The sequence below is a fragment of the Perognathus longimembris genome, chromosome 12 (assembly GCF_023159225.1).
Source record: "Perognathus longimembris pacificus isolate PPM17 chromosome 12, ASM2315922v1, whole genome shotgun sequence".
Classification (NCBI taxonomy): Eukaryota; Metazoa; Chordata; class Mammalia; order Rodentia; family Heteromyidae; genus Perognathus; species Perognathus longimembris.
The window spans coordinates 1,547,035-1,571,436 of NC_063172.1; the positions used below are offsets into that span (position 1 = coordinate 1,547,035).

Sequence of the window (24,402 nt, forward strand, 5' to 3'; positions counted from 1 at the left end):
CACAATGAGTGTGACATTCTTCCTTCTTTTTTTTTTTTTTAATTGTTTATGATCCCGAGGGTCGAACTTGGCCTTGCACACGCTAGGCAAGCTCTCTGCCATTGGGCCACATCCTCCTCTTACTTACTTTTTTGCTTTGAAAGTGGAGATCCTCCTGTCTCAGCCTCCTGAGTAGCTGAGCTGACGCACACCAGACTCAGCATTTCCTTTGTCGCCTTTGGACTTCTCCCTGACCCACCCCCGTTCTCTGCTTACCTCGTGAGTTTTCCTCCGTTGTCCTTGAGCACACTGTAACTGCTGTGTCAGTGTGTCACATGCTGCTTGATGACCTCTGCTGACTCCGCCACCGCTGCCACCTGGGGACCTGCTCCTGCTGCTCCTGCTCTCCTGGTCAAGGCTCACCTCACCCTACTTCTTCACTGCCCTGTGAGTCTTGAACTGTGAGTTTTGTGTCCAGTCGTGCTGGATTCAGTTATTTTCCTGTGGAGATGACTATCTGGCCTTGGGCAGGGAGTGCTTAAGTTAACTTGTAGGTCACTCTGATCTTTTCAAGGATTGTATTAAAATTCTGCAGAACCTCCTGCCAATGGCCTTTGGCCGGGCACTAGCTTAGCCCCGTCTCCAAAGCGTGGACCTTCTGTGGTCTGGGTGACTGCTCCAAGAGTTCGGGGAGGTCTCTTCCTTTCCCACAGGGTGAACTTAGGGATTTCTGGCTCTGAGAGCCAGAAGGGAGGTCTTGGGCCTGGGTAAGCCCAGGTCCGCCTCGCTTCCTCATCCTGGAGGCTGCCATCACTTGAAGATGGTGTCGTGCTACACCCCAGACTTGGTCAGCCTCCTAACCCCAGGATGCAGCTGGGCCCAGTCCTCTTCCCTTCTTGTCGAGAAAAGGTCGTTCCAGGGCTCATTTGCCTCTCATTTTCTTAGAATTATAATACCTCCTTGGCTGATGATCATTCAGAGTAGCTCCCAGCACTTCACCCGCTTTTAGTCCACTTAGGAGGGTAATTCTGGACCCGTGGCTCCTTACAGCAGCCGCAGCTGCTGACCTGAGGTTACTCCTTTCCTCCACGGCTCTCTTCTTTCCTTATCCCCTTTCTTGACCCTGATCTCAGGCCAGAGGCCTTCCCGCTTCAGCCCTCGGTCCTGACCTCTGAGGCTCAGATAGGACCTGTGCGGTACCTGTGTTGCGCTCCACCTTGCCATGCCAGAGGGCGCACCTCCCCTCCGTGCCTGACACTTCCTCAGCAGCGAGCCAGCGCCCCAGTGTCCCACCCGCTTCCTGTACAGGGTTCCGCCTTCTTCCACGAGGCTGCTCCATGCGTGGCAGCATTGACGCCACTGTTCCTCCAGCCTTGAGCTGAGTCCTTGGGAGAGCACGCGGGCTGCCCCACCTGTCTGGACGGTGCCACCAGGGACCAGTGTGGGCCTTGGAGCCCATCCGCCCTGTGGCTGTGGAAAGGCTGGGCAGGGCCGCCCCACTGGAATGGACGGTCGAAGCGTTTCTTCTGTGCCCAGACTCTACCTCTTTCTGGTGGCATGACCTCGGGCAGGTCACCTTCCTGCTGATCTCCAGCTCTTCACGTGTGAATGGGGAGGGAAGCACATGGACCCTCGGGCAGGTTCCAGGAGTGCCTGCTGGGTGGAGGGCCTTGGCCGTGGTATTGGCTGGAGCCCCTCACCCATGGGCACAGCTTGTTACCTGTCATCGCCCTGGTCACTCCTCACTGCTGCCCTGGTCGTGACCCTCCTGGTGGCAGGGACTTGAGGACATCATCTCAGTGGTGCCTGAGCTCCTTAGGGTCCGTGGGATGGTGGGGTGGTGGAGGCCAGGAGAATGAGCTCAGCTCAGCTGGTTGCTGTTTTGAGCACAGCTCAGATGATGGCTCTTCTAGACTTTTCTGTGAATGCAGTGGCAGCTCTGAGTCTAGGATATAGGATAGGGGCACAGGGGACCTGTGAATTCATGAGCTCAGAAGCCCCTGTATCAGTGCGAGGCGGGGGCTGTCTGCTCCCAGATGGGGTTGGGATCAGCTTTGGCCTTGTCCAGACAGCCCCGTGACACCAAGGGGAGCTGGTTTGAGGCCCATGTCTTGCTTGGCAAGAACCAGATGCCAGATTGAAGCAGTGGCACTTTGCTCGACTTCTAGCCACCCCAGTCTGGGTCAGGGAGCGTGCGCACTCAGGGGACCACGCAGAAACCTAGGGCCTCTCCTGCCACGGCCCCTCTGTGGGCCTTACACCGTGCTCGTTATCTGCGTGTTATTATGATGGAAAATTGTGAACAGAAGAGGCTGAGTGTATTGCGTGGCGACTGCCCACGCACACACCGCTAGGATTCTGTCCTGACCCTTCACCAGCACATCCCACCTCTGGCTGCCTCCAGCCAGGCCGCAGCACGTGCCGGGCCCCCGGCATGCTTCCTTCACCCGGTGTCCCCGCCCCCCTTCGCCTCTGCAGCCGCGCCCACTCACCGTGAGCCGCCTCGGTCTTGCTCTGGGCATTCTGACAAGTGTCTGCACCTGTGTCGCCCAGCCCACTCAAGGCACGAGCGTGGCGCGGGCCTTGGGAGTCCAGCCTGCCCTAGCCAGCCCAGCTCCGAGGCACCGCCGATGGCTGAGCCCGTGGGTGGGTTGCTAGTGTCGTGTCTAATGGGGTGAGCCTGAGATTTTCCAGCTTGCCCGAGGAGCTCTGTTGTGTGGGGGTGCGTGTGCCTGTTCACCCTCGCATGGGCCCCAGCTGTCGGCACATGTGTTTGTCCATGTCCCTGCATCCCTGCTACTGCAGGCTTTGCAGGGTTTGATCCTAGGCACAAAGCTGTCGGTTCTAAGTGATCTTGCACAGGTTTCTTTTTTTTTTTTTTTAATTTAATTTATTTATTAATTGAACACAATTTTTTTTTTTCTTCTGTCAGTCCTGGGGCTTGGACTCAGGGCCTGAGCACTGTCCCTGGCTTCTTCCCGCTCAAGGCTAGCACTCTGCCACTTGAGCCACAGCGCCGCTTCTGGCCGTTTTCTGTATATGTGGTGCTGGGGAATCGAACCTAGGGCCTCGTGTATCCGAGGCAGGCACTCTTGCCACTAGGCTATATCCCCAGCCCCTGAACACAATTTTTTTTGACAAGGTGTTGTGCAAAAAGGGTACAGTTACATAGTAGGGCAGTGTGTACATTTCTTGTGATATCTTACGCCCTTGCACAGGTTTCTTGTGGGTTTTTTGTTCCTTTGTGCGTGCACCCAGACGCTGGCTGGGGTGGGCTTGTGTGCCATGGCCTCGCCGTATCTGCTCCTCCCCAGCAGTGTCAGTGTCTTGGTGTTCTTGTGCAGGCTGGGGAGTCCCCACCTCTGTGGCCTTAGTGAATCATCATACAACTTGCCCAAGGTGAAGGCTACCATCTTAGCTATCTTGACGTAAGCCTGCCGGTCACTGTTAGATTTTGCTGATTGTACCACCACTACTACCTTCTAGCTCTGTGCCTACTTGCAGCGACTTCGGGTCCCACCCGTGTTCTGTCTGCTCTCTCTGTGGACTTGTGTCTGGGTGTGTTGTAAATGAAGTCACCCAAGTCCTGGTTTGTCACTGAACAGGGTGCATTTGGGCTCCTCCTCACGATAGCATGCAGCAGCACCTCTTTCTCTCCCTGCTGTGAGTGGTGGTCTGCCTTGGGGCTCACTGGTGCGGGGTGTGTGGTGCTTTCAACCTTTTCACTCAGGAACAGAGCCCCTCTGAGTGCCCTGCAGGTCCTGTGTGAGCGCAAGTCCTCCGTGCCCGAGTGGAATGGGAGGGCACAGTGTGAGGAGCTGCCCTCCTCCTCTGCCCCTGGCCCGTTCCCTGGAGAGCAAGGGGTGAGGTGTGCTCCGGGGGGCCTTGCCTCTGGGAGTGACCCTCGTCTGTCTGGTGGCACCCACCGGCGCGTGTCCACCCTTGTTCCGCCTCCCTGTAGCCGCTCCAGGCCATCCTCATCCTCATCCAGGAGCTATGTCAAGAGCTGTTGGCCAGCATCTTCCGAATCAACTCCCATGGTGAGTCCTGACCTTGGGCCTGCCCCTCTTTGCTCCTTGCAGGCCGTGGCCGCTGAGGTGACACTGACGTCATACCAGTGTTGATCTTGCTCTGCCCGTGCTGTCTTGTGGTCCAGCCCTGTGCTCTCAGGCCGTGCTGTCTTCCCGTGTGGGAGGCACACTCTTGGGCAGAGTGAACGAGTCCTGGATGCGGTTCTGTGATCGCCCTGCTCCGCAGCAGCAGCCGGCTCTCAGCTCGGTGCCTTCAGACTTCTCTGGCACTGTGTGACTGGACAAAGCCTTGCAGAGGAGGAGTGTGTCCTGGGGCTGGCAGAGCAGGTCCTCGTAGCTAGGGAAGGGGATATGACCTAGGAGTGAGTCAGGTGCCCACCGGGAGCCCGTGTGGTCTGTTTGGGCCTGGGCCTCTCCTGGGACAGCAGAGTAGAGAAGGTCTTGCCCGGGTGGACCTTTGTTGGGAGGGGTGGGGAACGTGATGTCTAAGTCATGTAGGTGGTCTGCACTGTGCTGGCCCAGGTCTCCACGTCCTGCATCTGCCATGATGACCAGACATGAGGACCTGACAGCGGCAGAGTGATCGGTCCTTCTGTTGCTGATGCCTATTTCCCCTGTTCTCTGGCAGTGACCTCCTTGGAGCAGAGCTTCCAGTCCCTGGGGACACCGAATGAGACACACACACACACACACACACACACACACACACACACACACGAGCTTCGGGACAGCCTGTGTGTGGCCACTGTGTCTCTGCACCTGTGTGGGTTGCACCTGTGTACATACCTGCACATCTGGTGTGTTTGCACATGCACACGCACATGTACACACACACTTGTGAGTGTGCCTGGTCTGGTCTGCTCAGCCCCATGGCTCACCACTCTCTGACACAGGTGCGCCCTTCTCACCCCCTCCCGAAGCCCGGGGGAACCCTTGGATGCCTGCCCCTAAGTATTCTTGAACTTACAGAAGATGATAGACCTCAGCACAATAATAGCACTCTGACCAAAGCACGGGTCAACCAAGCAGCATTATTTGGTGCATATATACTAACCACTGTTAAATAGGTTTTCAATGCCTTTGGTTTTGAATTCTCCCTCGTCTGTCCTGGGTATGTGTAAATTTGATCTTTTAGCTGAATCTGCCAATTCTTGAACTTCCGTTTGGTATGTTCTGAGTGCTTTTTCCATGCCTTTGATTTTTTTGTTCTAATTCCTCTGTTTTATCCTCAACTTTGGATACCCTATTTTCTACTTCACTTGTTCTATTGCCTGTGCTTTCAACTGTGCTTTGCAATAGGGAGATAGGGCCTTTCCTGGCTCCAAGCTGTTGGTTGAGGTCAGTTCTCAAGGGTGTTAATTTCATCTTTTAATGAGATGTGTAGTGTTTCTTTGCTCCTGTCATGCCTTCTTGGACTTCCTGTACATTCTTGGTCAGCTCCTCCTTGCAGTCTTCTGTTTGTGGATTTGCCTTTCATTTCGTTGGCCAATTCTCTCATCATTGCCTTAATGGTTCTTTTGTTCTCCATCTGTTCTTCGCCCTCGTTATAATGAGTCCTTCCCTGGATTATTGTTGGCTTTTGAGGTTGGCATGTTGTCTTGATGGCTCATGACTTTTGTGACCTATGCTTTTGGGTTCAGGGACTGTTGGGTTTGTTCGGATTATGTATTGAGTTCAATGGTGGTGGGGCGTGGTTCACTGGATGCATCTCTGTCAGACCTGGTGTTTGGCAGCTTTCTGCACAGGGTGGCATCAACAGAGGGATGGGTCCTGGTAGTCTGGTGTCCTGCCTGCCTGGGTTTAGGCCCAGTGGCAGGTTCCCACAATGTAGGGCATAATGGTCTAGGAGTTGTGGCCCAAATCCAGCCTGGAGGAGATGGATTCCTAGGGAGGTCCTCTTGGCCCAAGTTCTGACCAGTTTGTTGCCTCTGCTTCACTTAGGGTGGGGTACGGTGTTCTGTGGTCTAGACCCTGGGAGTTTGGACCTATAGGAGACCTGTTCCCGCAGGGTGGAGTGGGGAGATCCTCCCAACCTGTGTTCTGGCCAGGCAGTCACTTCCCATAGGACTGGAGGCAGCATTCTAGTGTCCTGACCTGGCTTGGGACTCCCAGGGGCTGGGGAAGCAGGTTCCCACGGTGTGGTGTGGGGAGAGCCTCACAGCTTACTTTTGGTCAATCAGTGTTCTAGTATCTGGACCCAAATTTGGGCCTGGTGGCTGCTGGACCTTGTAGTTCTCTGGTTTGGGAATGGGGTTGTGTCCTCATGATCGTTTGCAGGTAGCTGCAGACAGTGTGGGAGAAAGGGCTCCAGCTTCTTTGCCCTCTTCCAGTATGGTGTCCCTTCTCGGGTGGGGCTCAGGGGGTCCAGGCCAAGCACTCTGGGTTACCACCTGTGCTGCCTGGTCCCTGGCAGGGTGTTCATGATTCCCCGAGTTGGTTCTGAAGGAGACCAGCAGCATCGTGGTGAGTTTTCAGTGTCCGGATGTGGTGGTCTCCTGCTCCCAATCCGCAACTCTGGACCTTCAGGTGTGTTGCTGTCTCTGCTGGTCAGAGTCGCAGCCTAACAGGGTTAGCAGGCTGCGGGCGGGGGCAAGCACATTGTAGTTCTCTGTGTGCAAGTACAAATTCTTCTTTGTTCTTGTGATTCTCTATCTGCTTATATTTTTCTTGTCATTCTCTTGAGGTGTGGGGGTTCTAGAACCCAAATCTCTGATCAGAGAGAGATAGGGCTATTCACTGTTGCTATTGGGCATATCTTCCCTTGAGATCAACATTTTTTTAATCTTTGGTTTGAACCATTTTCACATGATATACATAGTCTATGTTCACTTTTTATTTGTGGGAAATTCTTGGGATCTCCTGAGATTTGTGAGTTTGCAGTTTGAAGCCATTCGTGTTTCCTCAGATTTCCTTCCTCTTTCTTCCTTCCCTTTCCTCCCTCCCTGCTGGGGCTGGAAATATCCTAGAGCATTTGCTGTTGTCCTATCATGTTGGAGTACCATTTTTTTGTTTCCCATTTCTAACTTACCTTGTTGGTTTTCATTTTGGATCATGTTGATTAATTTAGTTCCTCTTTAGTCACTGATTTTCAACAGTTTTAATGTACTCAGATATGGTTTTCTTTGTGTTTATCCTAGTTTGTTGAATCTCTTGGTCCTGTGAGTTTATACTTTGCATCAGATTTGGGGAAATTTTGGCCATTATTACTTCAAATATACACTGTCCCCTTTTCTGGGTTGCAGATGACACTGTGATTAGCTGGGTGCCATTTCACAGACTGTGAAGCTTGGCCTCTGCTGCTCTTCTCTGCCTGTTGGAGCACTCTTTAGTGCTCTCTGCCATTGTGTTTTCGGGCTCACTCATCTTTTCTCTTGTGTTGTCTCTCTAGTCTCCCGCTAAGCCCTTCCAGAGAAGGTTATTTTTTTCTTATTAACATACATCAGTTGTGCACGTGAGAGTGTTAATTGTGACATGTAAGTTTTATGAATTTGTTGTAGTTTTCATCTAAGTTACATTTGGTTATTTTGTACCTCATCCATTTTTCATGGGTCACATTAATACTTAAGCACATTAGCTGTATTTAGGATAGTTATTGTGAAGTCTTTGCAAATCTATCATCTTTATTGTCGGTTATGGACCAGTCTCTGTTGACCAATTTTCTTCTTATTGATTACACTATTAACTTTGGCTGATGGACATTGTGGAATCGTGTTGCTTGTTTGGTTTAGCTGTCTTCCTTCAAGGAGTTGTGTCCAGCTTTTGTTCCGGAGGTGTCTGTGGGTGAGCCCGGGCCTTGCCGCTTCGGAAGGCAGGTTCTTCGCAGGCTTGACTGCCGGCCCGGCCTGTGGCTATGGCTCCATCCCTCTGGGTCTCCACCTCACAGCCTGGCTTTCCAGCACAGCTCATCTCTGGCTGGAAGATGCTCACGTACCTCTCCCTTCTCTGTGGCCACAGCTCTCGGTCAGTGTACGGCCCTCTGGCCTTCACTGGCTCCAGGTAGTCTCGTTGTACACGCAGTGTGTGCACACAGCTGCATGTGCCACAGGCCTTGGCACCTGTGCAGGTTTGGGGCTCATTTCTTTTTTTTTGGCCAGTCCTGGGCCTTGGACTCAGGGCCTGAGCACCGTCCCTGGCTTCTTCCCGCTCAAGGCTAGCACTCTGCCACCTGAGCCATAGCGCCCCTTCTGGCCGTTTTCCATATATGTGGTGTTGGGGAATCGAACCGAGAGCTTCATGTGTAGGAGGCAAGCACTCTTGCCACTAGGCCATATTCCCAGCCCTGGGGCTCATTTCTTTACTCCTCAGGGCCTCTGCCTGTCAGGCCTTGGTAACTCCGGCCTTTGAGCTCTGTCCTCTGCCTCCTCCACTCAGCAAGGCTACCGCGCTGTGCATGCCTGTCTTGCTCCATCTTGGTGGGCTCAAGCTGCCATTAAACATCACCCCACACTGGGGTCCTAAACAGTGGGTTTGCCACACAGGCCTGGAGGTTGGATGCAGGTCGGCTGATGGCTGTTTCCTAGTGGTAGACGGCGCCTTCTCCCTCTTTCTTCATCTGAGAGGGTGAGGGTGAGTGTGTGTGTGTGTGTGTGTGTGTGTGTGTGTGTGTGTGTGTACATACAGAAGCTGGGGTAGTTGAGGAGAGTGGCTCTCTGTGTGTCTTATAAGGATGTCAAGCTGACCTGAGGACCACCAGATCTCCTGGTTACCCAGCCTAGTCACCTCCCAAAGGCCCAGCTCCAAATCCACCGCATGAGGTTATGAATTTACCTTGTGAGTGGGTGTGGGGGAGGAGACTCAGAGTCCAGTCCACACGGCCTCCCGTGCCACTTTCCAAATGCTCCTCAGCCTGTGTCTGGGGCTGCTGCTCCTTTCTCACCCTGTGCCTGCCCTACATCATCCTGTTTTCTTTGCCTGTCTTTCCTTGCCCCTGTCCTGGCCTCCCCTCCCCCCTCCCTCTCACCTCCCCTGACTTTTCTGCTTGGCGCCTTTGCCGCCCTTTTCACCTCCCTGTGCTCCTGCGTGTGGACTCCCTCTCCACTCCCCTGCTTCCTCGTCTCCGTGTTTCTAGATGCTGTCTCTGCGAGTCTCTCCTGGCTCGGCTCTGCCTGTCCCTGCTTTTCTGTCCACCTACCTCACCCTTTACCTGTCCCTCCTCTGTCTTTGACTCTTTTTCTGCCAGGCACTCAGTGCAGCAGGTGACTAACAAAACCATCACGGCCAGTGCCAGTGCCACAAAGCAGCTCTTGGAGCTCCTCCCGGCCCCTAGCCCAGTAGGTTTCCTTAAGGACCTGTGGCAGGGTGGGGCATGGGAGATGAACTTGTGCAGCTGTGACCCCAGTGCTTGGGCAGATGTGTCTACTGGGGACCATAGTATAGTGGAGATAAGGATACCCCAGTCCTCTGAGTGAAAATTATGACCCAACAGCGGCTTCACTGTTCTTGGCCCTCTGCTTCCCATGTGTTCCCCTCTGCCCTTCCTCCTGCCTCTGCCCATCTACCTTTCCCCATATTATTGGATACCATCGAGTGTGCCTGCTCCTTGCCAGCCATGTGCACTGCCACGCTGCTGTCCCAGCCCTGCTGCCCCAGGGCACCTCCCCGCAGTGGGCCAGCACACTTGCCTTTGTTATTCATGCCCTGGAGATTGCAGGGAGCTCATCACAAAGGAGGCACTGCTGGTAGCCCTACACTGTAGAGCAGAAGCCCAGCCTCACAAATCGTGTGCTGTCCATGGCTGCTTTCCTGCCACGGAGAACTTGGTAGTCGTGGCAGACTGTCTGCCTGCAAAGCCTAAGATAGCAAACATCTGGCCTTTGACAGAAAAAGCCTACTGCCCTTGGTTATCAAAGCTATGTGTAGTTGGTACCTCCTGGCAGGAGACACTGTCTGCACAGTGAAAGGGAGGGGATCTGGGAGCAAAAGTGGTATGGCTCACACAGCAGGCCGGTGGAAGGAAGCCAGATGTGCCCGCACACAGTGTGTGTGGCATTAGGGAGGTACTGACCTGGGGGGACAGAGCTAGGCGGGTGGGTTTCTGGGGTGACTGGGCTGTGGCCATGGTTGTACAGCTGCATAGTTCTGCACTGACACATAAAATGGGTACAATTTGGGTGTCTTAAGTTAGCCCTCTCTAAAGCTGTTCCACAAAAATCAAAATAGATTAGTCCCAAAGGTTTGTTATACTAAAAAGACAATTGGCAGTGACCAGTTACCCAGTGACAGGATGGGCAGAGTCAGGCCACATAGCCTTTGTTCTGTGTGCGATCTTACAGTCACACCCCACAGTCCTTTCCAGGAGATATCTGCTCCTCCGGTTCTGAGTATGGAAGGACATTGTCCTTGTAGGGTAAACCAGCAGTGTGATGAGCCATTTCCTGTGGCTTTGTCACGTTGCCTTCCATGCCTGGCCTTTCCACCTGCGCTGTTGTTCTGTATTCTGTGCCTGTGCATGCCTTCCTCTGCTGGTTCGTTTATTCTTTCATAAAAATCCTTCCTAGGTGCCTCTTACGTAACGTGTGTGCTAGGCCCCCAAAGGCACTGTGCTGTGACTTTGAGCCAGCTGCTTCCTGGTGAGACCAAGGACATTTAGCTCAGTTGAGTCCACATTGAACCAGCACCTACTGAATCCTCGGGTTCGTGGAGCACACCACCTTGGTGGTCACCTAAGCAACAGGCCAGTGCTGGAAGGCTCCCAGGCCCCGGGTCCTGGGAAGCTCTGAGCTGAGGCTGCCGCCGGCCTCCTCACTCACAGCACTGGCTGGCTTCCCCCTCCCTCTGCAGGGAAGACGGTCTCATCCCAGTGTGCAGCCTCTGGTCTTTCTGAATCAGCTCTTGTCCCCGTGTGTGCCATCAGGACCACAGAGTGGGGCCTGGGCCCTAGAGTTTGGGTGGCGGGGCACTCAGCAGTTGTCCCTTGGTGTCCATAGGGGACTAAGTCTGGATACCAAAATCCTGATGGTGTGTGTCCCTGTGGGGATGGCCTGGTATGTGCAGCACACCATGCGTGCCCTCCCACACGCTTCACGTCAACCGAAGGTTTAAGGCCGTAGCGCCTCGTCCAGTGCGGCTGCTCTGTGACGAGCCACTACTCCGTTGTTGTTCAGGGAACGCCAGCAGAAGGGTGCGTGCGCTGTTCGGCACCGATAGAACTTGGGTTTGAATCTACTCTTCGTTGGTCCCACAAATGTGGAACCTGTGGAGATGGCGGACTCATAGTACATCCTCCCTCCCCTCTTGCAAGCCTCCATTCCATGTTAGCAACCCGTGGCAGTGTGCTGAGTGCTCCTCTCAGCGATGCCGGAAGCAGGGCTTTCCCTTCAGGCTCTCCGTACTCGGGATGGGCCTGTGAACCTTGGGGCAGGCGCACGCAGTGACGGGCCTGTGGCAATGCTGTCTGCAGGCGTGGGGGGAGCAGGCGTCCAGTATGAGGGACGCCGAGATGGGGAGAGGCCGCAGCAGGCCGTGACTGCGACATGGAGAGTGTAGCTCAGCCTCTAGGGGTTAGGGACTGAGAAGGAGCCCAGTTCCCTTCCTCGGTAGCCGACATCTGTGATGAAGTACTCCCTGACTTGTGTGATGGGAGACCTCTCCCCATCCTGTCCTGTCTTTAGGGGATGACAGTGATGACAAGAGCCACCAGAGCCAGTACAATGGAGTGAGGGCCACTGTCGGCCTGGCTGGGCTTCTGCTAAGTGCTGGTGTCGAGCTCCCTCCCCTCGGCACTGCGGAGGCTGAACGTAGCTGGCATCGCCAGAGCCCTTTCTCCTCCCGAGCGCGCCGGTCTGAGCTGGGCGTCAGCACAGGTGGTGGTGAGGCAGTGGCTCAGCGTCTGTGGTTCAGCAGGCATTCAGCCCCTACCCTCGCACACAGCGTGATAGACTGCGCCACGGGCAGTGGTTTGTCTCTGGGCTCCTTGCTCTGTCCTGACCTCCCCCCGGCACCAGGGGCCAGTGTTGAAGCAGCTCATTCGGGCCACTGTGAAGAAGGTGACCAGTGGGCCCAGGTACAGCAGCACATGGCAGAGAGCCTGTCTCTAGGCATGGTGAGATGGCAGTGAGCCCAGTGCTCAGGGAGGAGGGCGTAAACATGCCTGGAGAAGGTAGGGGTGTGGCTCTGCTGGGGTAGAAGGGTATTGAAGCCACAGGGCCGTCCTTGCAGGTTGCGGACTCTGAGAGGCGGGGCCCCAGGGTTGGTCTCCACAGGACTAGGAGACAAGACCCAGGTCTGGTCCCTACAATATGTGGAGTTTTAGGAGATGATGCCAAGCACTGGTCCCTATAGGACATGGAGCTCTGAGAGGTGAGAGCCAGGGCCAATCCCTACAGGACATGCAGCTCTGTGAAACAAGGCCCGGGGCTGACTCTGCCGGAACAAGGAACTCATAGATAGGAGGTCCATGGCTGGTCTCTACGGGACATGAGCTTTAGGAGACAAGGCCCAGGGCTGGTCCCTGCGGGACGAGGAGCTCTAGCAGACGAGGCCCAGGTCCTGTAAGCTGCCTTCTCTTTGTAGCAGGAGCACCTGAAGCTGGACCGACTGAAAACTCACTTCTTTTTTTTTTTTTTTGTAATTTATTTATTAATTAAACAAAATTTTTTTGACAGGGTGTTGGGCAAAAAGGGTACAGTTACATAGTAGGGCAGTGTGTACATTTCTTGTGATATCTTACACCCTGTTTTTCTCTCCCTTCCCTAGGTCAGGTAGACATATATACAATATACAATGTATCAAGAACATATACAGTAGCCACGTGGCCTATGCCCAAGAAAATTCGCCTAGGGCTTTAAATGTAATGTTGACATTAGACAATATGTCAACAATAGTCTTATATGAATGTACGTACATAGCTTTTGAGCTATTGTGATCCACTGAGAGGCCAATTTTTGACCTTTATATGTTGAGTAGTTGTTTGGTTTTAGTTACATAATGTTGGGTCGCTGACCCAATCCTGTGGGAAATACCATTTGACAAGAAGTTTATGGTTTCACAGACCTGGTCTCTACTGTCTCCCCGTCACCCCATCTTAACAGTCATATATCAGGGAGATCATGCCCCTTTGTTTTCTGTGTTCTAGGCTTGTCTCGCTCAACATTATTTGTTCAAGTTCTGACCATTTCCCTGCGAATAACAATATTTCACCATTCCTAATCGCTATGTAGTATTCCATTGTGTATAGGTACCATATTTTTTGGATCCATTCATCTGTGGAGGGGCATCTGGGTTGATTCCATATTTTGGCTATTGTGAATTGTGCCGCGATAAACATGGAAGTGCAAATGTCTTTTTGATATCTTGGGACCTGCTATTCAGGGTAGATGCCTAGGAGTGGTATGGCTGGGTCATAGGGTAGGTCTATGTTGAGCTTTTTGAGAAACCTCTATACTGTTCTCCAAAGTGGATGTACTAATTTGCACTCCCACCAACAATGGAGAAGGGTTCCTCTTTCCCCGCACCCCCTCCAGCATTTGTTGTTGCCTGAGTTCAGAGTATAGGCCATTCTAACTGGGGTGAGGTGGTATCTCAGGGTTGTTTTTATTTGCATTTCCTTTACCACCAGGGATGTTGAGCATTTCCTCATATGTTTCTTTTCCATTTTTATCTCTTCTCTTGTGAAGTCTCTCTTTAGCTCCTTTGCCCATTTCCTAATTGGTTTACTGGGCTTGGAGGGGCTTAGGAAAACTCACTTCTTGGAAGCCATCCAGCTCCATGGAATCGTGCAGAAGGTGAGCTCCCCAGGAGCCACCTGAGGGAGAGGCTTGGTCTCGCAGCATCTGCTCTCACTCCCTCACCCTGTGCTGTGCTGGTCCAGCCATTCCCAGAGTAGGTGAAAGGGCCCTCCTTGGGGACATTGTTTAGGCGGTCAGTATCTGGAGGCATGTCCTCAGGAGGAGTGTTGTAAAGAGTGTTACCTCTTGGGGGGAAGAGCAAGCCTCACCCCATTTTGACAGTTGGGGTGCTTGCAGCCCAGCAAGCACACCTGCATCCGGGACGTTCCTGCAGAGGCTGGTTTAGGGTGAGTTTCCTCAGGCCCAGGGCAGCCTGCTGTTTATCTGACCACCTCTTGTCTCTTTCCCACTTTTTTTGTTCTTCCTGTCTTCCTTCTCTTGCACTGTTCCCAACAGAAAATTGCAGAAAAGTCCAGAGCAGCACTTCCCGTGTGCCGGAGGGGCAGCCAGCAGATGGGTGCTGAATGTGGCCAGGGTGTTGGAGCAGTCGAGTCTTCAGTCATATGTGCTGTGGGGAAGGGCAGGAATGGTGTGGGCAGGAGTCTAAGGGAGAGGGATGGGCTGCCCTGACAAACAACTTTAAAAACTAATGTGTACCCTTTCGGACCTGGCCCAGTGCCTGTTACGGGTAAGGCTCTAAAATAATGACCATTGAGAGCTTTGGGTGCTGAGAAGGACCACTGATAGCCAGGCAACAGGCAATCTTAGTCTGCGTTCCGTAGCTATAACCAAATGCTGGAGGCTCCAGTCTTTGTAAAGAAAAGTGGTTTCCTGAGCTCACAGTTCTGGAGGCTGAAAGTTGAAGGTCACACAGTCCCATCTGTTTGCCTCTGGTGGCAGCAGAGCACTTGTGAGGTGGGAGAATGCTAGAGAGTGATTTGGGGGTCAGGTGCATTCTTTTATAGTAGCTCACTCGAGGGTTCTATGCGGGGCCCACTGGAGCAACTTCAGTCCCTTCTGAGAGCAGTGCCCCAGTGATCTAACTGCCTTCCACCATGCTTCAGCTCAGAAAGTCCTTTTACCTCTCCCCATCCCCACCAAGCCATGGTACAGACAACCTTTCCTGTGAGAGCTGACGTCAAGCAACAGTCAGAGACAGGGAAGCACACAAGCACACACACAGAGACGCACACCAAGCCAGGCAGGCACACAGACACACAGAGCCAGAGACGCACACAGACATATGCACACACACAGACACACAGAACCAGGCTGGCACACAAGCACACACACAGAGACGCACACAGCCAGACAGGCACACAGACACACATACACACAGAGACACAGAGCCAGAGACGTACACAGACATACGCACACACAGAGACACACAGAACCAGGCTGGCACACAAGCACACACACAGCCAGGCAGGCACACAGCCAGGCAGGCACACAGACACACATATACAGACACACAGAGCTAGAGACGTATACAGACATACGCACACACAGAGACACACAGAACAGACAGAGTCAGACACACACACACACACACAGAACAGACACAGAGTCAGATACACACACACAGAACAGACACAGAGTCAGACACACACACACACACAGATACACACAGATAAACATACAGATACACCGAGAACCAGAGATGTATACAGACACTTGCACACACATACAGCCAGATATATACACAGACACACAGACACACACACACAGAGCCAGAGACATGCACACCTACATGTGCTTACATCTCTTTCATCAGAAAACACCCAAGAAGGGGCTGGGAATGTAAGCTAGTGGTAGAGTGATTGCCTAGCATGCATGAAGCCCTGGGTTTGATTCCTCAGCACCACATATATAGAAAAGGCCAGAAGTGACGCTGTGGCTCAAGAGGTAGAGCGCTAGCCTTGAGCAAAAAGAAGCCAGGGACAGTGCTCAGGCCCTGAGCCTCAAGCCCCAGGACTGGCCAAAAATAAAAACAAAAAAAGAAAGAAACCAGTAGTTTAAAGGCAAAGATTCCAAAATAATGTTTGTCTCGACTTCCTTTTACTCCCTAGGGCATTTGTCAGTTGCCTGGCTTGCCACACAGGGCATGGCATGGAGCTGCTATGCCCTCATTGGCTGAGAAGAAAAGCATGAGAGCTCTGGGCTCTTCAGACAGCCAGACTCAGGTGGTGGCCGCCAGGCAGCTCCCTGAAAGCGTGGCCACTCTGGCATGCATGTCACTAGTCTAGAAAACACAGCCAACTAGTTTATGAGAATTTTTACATGGAAGCTGAGGGGCTCTGGATCTGGAGACAGAGGGTGGCCTCTCAGGCCCACAGGAGGAGGCCCCACGCCTGTCCTTCCCTCCCGGAAGGCAAAAACGAAGAAAATGCTTTTTGAGAAATAGAGGTAGAGTTCACAAGTGACAGGACCGTCGTGGAAGGAAGACTGACGTCTGGGGGCAGGGGTGTGGGCCCTCCCCAGAGCTGCTGACGTGGGCTTGCAGGCCGAAGTGAAGTCAACAGCAGAGGAAACTACACGCACACTGGAGCAAAGTCAGAAGGCATGGTTCTGTAGAGGATTAATGAAATTCTGCACCCTCTCAAGATGAGTCCAGACCAGAAGAAATCCCAGCTACTGGCATCCGGAATGAAGATGGGTCTTTAGAGGGGATGCGCCACGGGTTAAAGAAAGTTATGTAAAAGTATGATGAGCAGCTTTATGCCCACACACTTGACAGTTTACACGATATTAAAACTCTTAGCCTTTATATTTGTAAACAAAAATATGTAAAACAAATTTGCATATATATACATATTTATAGTTCATATTTATAACCTACCTGTGACGAGAAACTAACTGGCCAGTATATACAGAGAATCTGTTACTGAAGAAAGTATGTCTGTAATGAGTTAAATGTCAGGCTTAGATTGCTTTGCCAGTGAATTCCTCCAAATATTAAAGGAGTAACTCACTCACAGAAGCAATTCTGGAATGGGCAGGAGAAGAGGCAGCCCCTGAGCTCCTTGCACCCTGCAGGAACTCCGGCTTCTGATGAGAATGTCATAAGCAGCAAAACCCCATGCAAGTTTTAATGAGGGTGAGCAAAGGTCCAACGAATTAAATCTAGCAATGTCTGAGGATAGGCCCATTGTTGCAAGGTGGGTTTGCTTCAGGAAAGCAAGGCTGGTGTGACCCAACCATAAACAGTCATCCCAGCAGAATCAGAGACAAGCGTGATAACATTCAGCACCACTCAGGACAGCTCGTGCAGCAAAGTGGGACCGCACAGGATGCCCCGGCCTGACCAGAGTGGACTTCAGAAGCCGGCAGCTGACAGCACATGTGCTGGGGAAAAAGCAAGTCTTCTGAGAAGATCAGGGACAACGTGGAAGTGGAGTTCTGTTCCCCTCCATCACCACTGCCCAGGGCCTTGCAGTGCAGTGGGTGGGAAGAGGGCACCCAGGGCAAGGACCCGGCAGGAACAGACAGGGCAGTTGAGCCCTGGCACGGAGTGGACCTGGTGAAGATGTTAGAATTGCTGGTGCCCACAGGAAGGAGGACGGTGTCTGCTTGGAAATGTTGAGGAAGTGAGGCCATTCTAGCCAGGTGTGGTGGCATGTGCTTGCAGTCCTAGCTACTCAGGAGCGGACGGCGGTCATCACATGGGCTCAGAAGTTGAGACTATCCTGGGCAACACAGCAGAGACTGTTTATTTTTTTCCTTTTTTTGGGGGGAGGGCAGTCCTGGGGCTTGGACTCAGGGCCTGAGCACTGTCCCTGGCTTCTTCCCGCTCAAGGCTAGCACTCTACCACTTGAGCCACAGCACCACTTCTGGCCATTTTCTGTATATGTGGTGCTGGGGAATCGAACCCAGGGCCTCATGTATACAAGGCAAACACTCTTGCCACTAGGCCATATCCCCAGCCCTTTCCTTTTTCTTAAAGTGACACTATTTTAGTAGTATCAAAAGTAAGGAGAAATTGATGAGCGGCTGCTTACGGCCTCGCATGGAGAATGACAGATTCTTCCTGAGGGACAGGGAAGAACTGAAGAATGGAGGGAAGCCAAGTTTAAAGACTACTCGGTTCTTGCCAATTGGTGTCTGGACCCTGTGGGACAGGGCGGAGACTGTGACGTCAGCGCACACCTAGATGACTTTGAAATGTGTGTGGGAATATAGCCCTCGTGTGGAAGGTTCTCTGGGAGCACACCAGAGAGGCACGTGGGCGTCTGCTTTTCTTGCACAGACAAGGAAGTACGGACTGCAGAGGGTAAGATAGATGGCAGCCTGCAGAATGAGACGGTGGCTAGACAACATGTATCTGAAAAAGACATCTGCAATACATAAAGATCTCTGTTCCCCAGAAGGATTCCCAAGCGACTATTAAATACGCGAATTTGTTCTCAGCCACATTAGCTGTTAGGAAAAGGGAAAGTACTCCCATGATGCACCACTGCACACTGTCTCACGCCTGAAATTAATTACATGACCCTGACTGGAAGTGTCTGAAGAGGTCCAGTGCCGGCCGAGGCTGTCAGGCCCTGCTGGTCACTGTGTACACGGGTACCCCTGGTTCGGAATGCTGAGGCCCAGCATTTGCTTACTTTGCTCTTGCATTTCTACCCAAAGAAAAGCATGCGTGTGCCCATCACAGGTCACGTGTGAGAGAACTCACATCACATGGTGGTCCCCAAACCTGGGGACACAGCCAGCCTGCCATGGAGTGGAGAAAAACTAGTGCTGAATTGATGCTGGAAGACTGCAGCAGCCAAAGAATGAACTGTGGCTTCTGGGGTCCACCGGGGCAGCCGTGAGTCGAGAGGGGCCCGGTGTGACTGCACGGGCCATCCCAGTTCTGTGGGGGCCAAGGTCAGGCCAGGTGGGAGGCCTTTGAAGCGGGGGTCGGAGAGCTGCAGAGGACCGGGGCTGATGAGACCTCTGTGTGGCCTGCTGAGGCTGGTCTGGAAGTGTCTTTTTAAAAAAAAATCTTGTTTTAAAAATCACTTTTAATTGACAAATAACACAGGATACATTGTAATGCGTTACTACATAAGCCCCACATACCTGTGCATTATGATTGCTATAGTGATGGACTAGAAGCGGCTACTTTGCAACATAGACTGACATTTAGCCGCTGTGTGCTGACCCCTGGGTGTGTGGTGTTTTCACGAGAGAGAGGCCAGCAGAGGTGCTCCTGGGAGATTACGCAGGGCTAGTTTATTTCCAGGAATTTCAGAAACTATAAACGATACTTGACCTTGCTCAACCAAAGGCTTGCTGCCAGACGAGCCTTGCAGCTGGATGGCGGGTGGGGGGGGGGGGGGCGGGCGCCTGCCAACCCCGTTCTCCCTGAGCAGAGTTGGGAGTGGGTGTCAGCGGCACAGGCTGGGATGCTGCTGCCCCTGAGGTCAGCCTCGAACCCTGGCCAGCTTAGCTAGTGAGCAGCATTTGACCGTCCCAGGCAGAGCAGTGCTGTTGGGGGTTGGGAACGAAGCAGGGCAGCAGGTCTGCTCTGGTTTTGTACCCCCGCTGTCTAACGTGGTGCTGATTCCTGCCAGGGCCTCCTTGTCCCCAGGCCATGGGGGCTCCCTGTGCCCATCTCCGCAGGCTGGCTGGAAACCCCTTGTCACACGCAGTTCCGTGTCTGGGAGACAGGGAAGATGTGCCTTGTTCCTGGGCCTTCCATTCTCTCTTCTTTACTGTGGTGTTTGGGGAAGGATTGCGACAGCTTTGACAGAAACTTCCGACTCTAATATAAACAGTCGTGTGTCCCTTGGAGAAATTGATGGCCAGCTGATGTTCCCAAGCAAGGGAGTGGCTGGCGCCCTGGCTTTGCCCTCTCCTCCAGGGTCAGAGCGCGTGAGAAAGTGCCCCGTTTCCCGGAGTCCTACATGCTCCCTCGCTGTGTGCCTCCTTGCTTCCCCTGGGCAGAGGGTAAGCGTCATTATCCCTACACGCAAGCCTTGGGCCTTCTCACGGGAAACCAGACGGTGGGGCTCCTTCCCAGTGGTCACACTGCAGGACACATGGCTTCCCACCGCACGGCACCCAAGCCCTGCCCTGGCAGGAGAAAGCCGCCTTTGTCGGGCTCTTGCTGGAAAGCCATCACAGGCCCAAGCTCGGCCCCAGCACCTGGCCAGCAAATCCTTAGTCCAGGCTTCAGAGCTGAAGACCCAAACTGGGCCTTTGTGGGCAGAATAAAGGAGGGCTTTGTCGGCCTCACGGGAGGGCGGGGAGATCCTCCACTGGGAACCGCTTTCTTCTCTCCCGTCATCCTCTGCTGCTGGGAGGGAGGGGCTGTGGAGGTGAGGCTGACCCCAGCCCCTGTTTCCTTGCCCTGCAGACCAGGTTCGTCCACCTGTGGCCTCTCCCCGTCAGCAGTGCGGGTGGCTCTGGTCCCCTGTAGTCAGCATGCGTGGCCAGCACCCTCTGTTTAGCTCGTGGCGAAGTCACACGGGGCGTCCTGTAACCCATCTTCACCCAGCACCGTGGCCACAGGAGTGCATCCCCATTCTTGCAGCTCTCCTGACCTTAGTGGAGAAGAGGCTGTCAGGGGGTCTGATGCAGTCACCTGGGAATGGTTCAGAAGCTGGCTCAGGTGTGTCCCAGGCCGGGCCTGAGAGGTGGCTGGGCTTCCGTCGGGCTGTGGCGGGCCTGCTGTGGGGAGCTGTGCCCCACCGGCGTTCAGTGCGCTTGGATCAGCGCTGCCCGTTCCAGGCATCCCGGGAGGGCTGGCACGGCAGTCGGGGCTTGGCTCTTCACTGGGCTCCGGCCTCGACTGCCGTGTCTTCTCCTCTTATTGGGGTTCCTCTGTGACATGGCGGTGGCAGCTCCGTGTGGCCGCAGGGGGTACGGTGGCTCAGCTTGGCGGCACGGCTGGTGGCCGGCGGGTCCCTGTGGTGCGAGTAGATCTGAGCTCCCGTGGAGCTGGGCAGACAGGAAAGGCCAGGCAGCGTGCTGCGCGCCGGTGCGTGCTGGTGTGAGGTGAGCGTCGGGCAGGGGCCTCGGCTGTATCAGGGCCTCTTCCCCACCTGACAGAAGAGGTCTCGGTGAAACTGCTACTTGTCTGGTCTCGGAGCAGGAGCCAGTGCTGGGGCTGGAGCCCTTCCCTGCGCCCCCACCGGGTGGGTTCTTTCTAGATGCCCAGAGCGCCCAGGAGGAGTGCAGTGCGGGAGGCACCGTGGAGCTGGGGCCTGGCGTGGGGCCAGCGCCTCCCTCCCCCACCTCAGGGCCCTGCGCACTTCCTCCCACCCACAGGAAAGGGAACGGAGGTGATAATTACTGACTTGGACGAGGAGAGCCTGCCAACAGATTCCTTCGCTCTCTTATTTTATATTCATCTATCCACGTATTTATTTATGTGAAGGCCTCTGCGACTTCCCCGTGTGCGCTGGGTGCGTGGGAAAGGACAGGGTGCGGGCGGCTCCACCGTGTCTCTCTAGGTGAGAGCGCCACATCCCCTGTGGGTCCTGGGGAACGGTGCTCGGCTCCCACTTCCTCCCTCCACAAGCGAGTGGCTGACGAGACAATGTCATTATCCGGCTCCATCACCAGCAGCGGCCTGGGGCAGGTTATGGGGACTCATTTGCAGGCGACTGCCCCTTGATGTAGCTTCTCCCCAGGACAGGACAAGCAGGGCCCCAGCTTGGGGCCAGCAGACTTGGGGCCTCCCACTGCAGCCACAGAGCACCCCGAGTTCCCCCAAAGCGTACCAGAAAGGAAGGCGAGGGAGGCAGGCAGCAAAAGCTCCGTCTCTCCAGTTGCATTCCAGTCTTGCCCAAAGTCACTGCTCTGCTGACAGAAGGCCTCCTACCCAGGCGGCCCTCGTCTTCTTCCCTGTACCTCCCGGGCCCCTCCCCAACGCGCATGGCCGTTACTGCACCAACCCTCCGTGCAGCGTCATGGGGAGGCCAGGTCACCTGGAGTCGCGTCCCCTGGCACAGGGTTGGCCAGGACTCTGCGCACAGCCCACCTGAGCTGCCTGGCGGTGCGAGGCGGCCCTTGCTTAGGCATACATGAGTCCTGTAAGGAGGGAAAGGCAGAGCGGGATCGGGCGATGGCTTTTCCAGGCCCCTTGCAGGTGACTGGAATAGGTCCCAGCCATCACCCGGGGGGATGACAGAGGCCAGCCAGTTCTTGTCTTTCGGCTTCCATCTCCAGCCACCTACCTGGGGGGCCGGTGACAGCTGAGGGGCTGGGGTGCGTGAGCTGGCTAGCAGCCAGACCTCTCTGTGTCCCGCACCCATGTCAGGGAGCTGCTTGTAGCAGGGCACTGCTGATTCCTGGCCAAGGTTGGTGGAGTCCAAGTGAAGGGGAGAAGGGCAGAGACCCAGCCATGGTGTCTACACTCAGGATGGCCCTGGGAGGCTGGCAGAGAATCCACTCCCACTTGTCCAGTGCTCAGGACCAGATAGATGCCTAAGAGCTGTTCTTCCTGCCCACTGCCACGAAGAGCCAAAAACCGGCCAGCTTGTCCCACTAGAGAGCAAGTGGCATTTAGGGGAGAAAAAAATGCACCATTTTATTGAATTAAAAATGTGTTGGATTAAAGAGCCCACTGAAGAATAAAAGCAGGTTGGAAACTCCCCGAGGCCCCTCCACGGTGCCGTCTGCAGGGCAGGCCCCGCGGTGGTAGCTGGCCTGCCGCATGACGCCAGGCTCACCGCTGACCCTGGTTTCCACAGCCCTTGCCAGGAGCTGCGCCTGGGTCTGCGCCCGGCGCCTACCTGGGCCTGTGGCGGTGCACGGCCTCCGACCAAGAAGGTGGACTTCGGTGCATCTGACATGTGCCTGGGGGCTCACAAGAGCTGCGACTCCTCGGAAGCTGGGGATGTGGAAGGTGTATACCTGGGCCGGGGCTGTGTCCCCGGGCTCCAAGTTAGCCCAGGACATGGCGGCCCTGGCCTGAGGGTGTGCCTGTGGAGCCAGCCAGGCCTGGGATGGGGACCTGTGGGGGCAGGGATCCCGCACACACATCTCCAGCAGTACGAATGGCAGCCCGGGGATCCAGTCTCTCTCCTGCAGCACTGTGGATGCGCGCTTGGGCACACTGGTGTCCAGGACCAGCTGTGCAGAGCCTCGCCTGCTCGCCCGGAGCCGCGGGCTGAGGTGGCCCGCTGGGGCTGGGGAGGAAGGCCGGCCCGGGCCCGGTGTCCAGGGTGATGCGCGGGTGTGGGTGGTGATGGCCTGCTTGCACCCGCAGCAGAGCCCCCGGGCTCCTTTTGTGGAGCTAGCCAACAAGGAGAAGATCTTCAGTGGAGGTGGCAGCCTGTGGCAAGGCCAGGAGCAGGAGCTGCTTGCAGACATCCCAGCGAGACGAAGCTGTCCTGCAGGTGGAGGTGAGGCGGTGGGGGTGGGGGCTGGGGTGGGGGACCGTGCAACCCAGGGAGTCAGCCTGCGGTGGTGCACTCGGCCCTGGCCTGCGCTGACCGCTCTGCCCTGGCGGGCTGTCTGGCGGGCGTCTCTGGTGGAAAGCCCGGAGTCTAGGAGCCCTACAGGGCGCCCCTCCTAAGGCCGAGCACTCTGGCCAGAAGCCAGGGCCATGGGCAGGAGTCACCTCTCCGCCGCTGCCGTTTCCCCCCGTGCCCTTTTGGATCCCCAGGAGGCGTGGAGCTCGAAGGAGGGTGCTTGAGCCCTCCTTTCTGGCAGTTGAGCAACCTGCCCGGGGCAGAACCTGCAATTTAGTACTGTGGCCAGCAGGTGTCGGGATGAGCTGTTAGAGACATCCGTGGGTGTGGGGACTGCACGGGCCTTGCTTGTGGCCTTTCCTGATTAGCCGCTGACTGACAGTTGTGCAGCTGCCGAGCGTGTGTGTGTGTGTGGGGGGGTGCACGCGTGAGTGTAAGTGCCTCATGGTGCAGCGCGCAGAACACAGAGGTTGGCAGGACACGGTTTTGTTGGCTGTAGGACCTGAGCTGCGTATGACCTAGAGCACGCCCTTCCTCCCCTCTGGGGCTCCTTTTGTGCAAGTCCTAGGACTGGCTCCCCTCAGCCCCCAGCAGCTGGGCTTCGGGTAGACGCTCTCAGAAAGTGAAGACATGGGCTACGCTTCCCAGGGGTCCGCCAGCAGGCCCGGAAGGAGGTGGGTACCCCCTGAGGACTGAAGTCAAGCCCCTCTCCCCCACCCACCTAGCTTAGAGTCACCCCATCCTGACAGCTCCTCCTCGCCTCTGCTCCAGGAGCCGTCCCCTCCCTGTCCTCCAGCTTGTGAAGGCGCCGCCGCCTGCGTCCGGCATCCCGGCAGGAGGCCGCTGGGGGCTGGCTGGCCGGCTGAGCTTCCAGACAGCGGCTCAGCGCGCACAGGCGCTCTGGCCCTCTGTGGGCACAGTCGGGTCTCCCGGGGGGAAGCAAATGGGAGGCCCCGGAGAGGCCTCGGGGCTCCTCCCCTGGAGTGCTCAACTCCAGCCTCCAGGGACACTGGAGAGCAGCCCTGGGGAGCACAGGCTCGACCTGTCCCTGGGGGCCAGGAGGGGCTCTGGGGGGGGGGGCCGCAGGAGGGAGATGGGCTCCGGGGAGGGCATGTGCTGCCAAAGAGACCGCTCTAGTGACACCCGACCTGGAGGCCTGCAGCCAGGGGCGGCAGCATGCGGGCCAGGGCCGATCCAGCAGTGTCACCTTTGACCTCTGGACTCAGGGTGTTGCAGGAAGCAGAGCTGACTCCATCTTGATTAGGGAAACATGGTAGGAAATGTTAAAATGAAGCTAAATATTAGGTCAACCTGACCCC

General features: G+C 55.1%; 1 protein-coding gene across 1 annotated transcript in view; it reads left to right on the plus strand.

Moving 5' to 3' along the window:
* Positions 1–24,402, plus strand: part of Tsnare1 (t-SNARE domain containing 1) — a 50,246-nt gene that overhangs the window by 17,726 nt on the left and 8,118 nt on the right. The window contains 12 exon segments of the mRNA XM_048359236.1: positions 2,384–2,472; positions 3,324–3,407; positions 3,710–3,842; positions 3,941–4,019; positions 4,639–4,744; positions 9,190–9,308; positions 11,621–11,818; positions 11,954–12,051; positions 13,676–13,732; positions 14,132–14,194; positions 22,882–22,985; positions 22,987–23,014. Coding sequence (XP_048215193.1) covers positions 2,384–2,472; positions 3,324–3,407; positions 3,710–3,842; positions 3,941–4,019; positions 4,639–4,744; positions 9,190–9,308; positions 11,621–11,818; positions 11,954–12,051; positions 13,676–13,732; positions 14,132–14,194; positions 22,882–22,985; positions 22,987–23,014 — 1,158 coding nt within the window.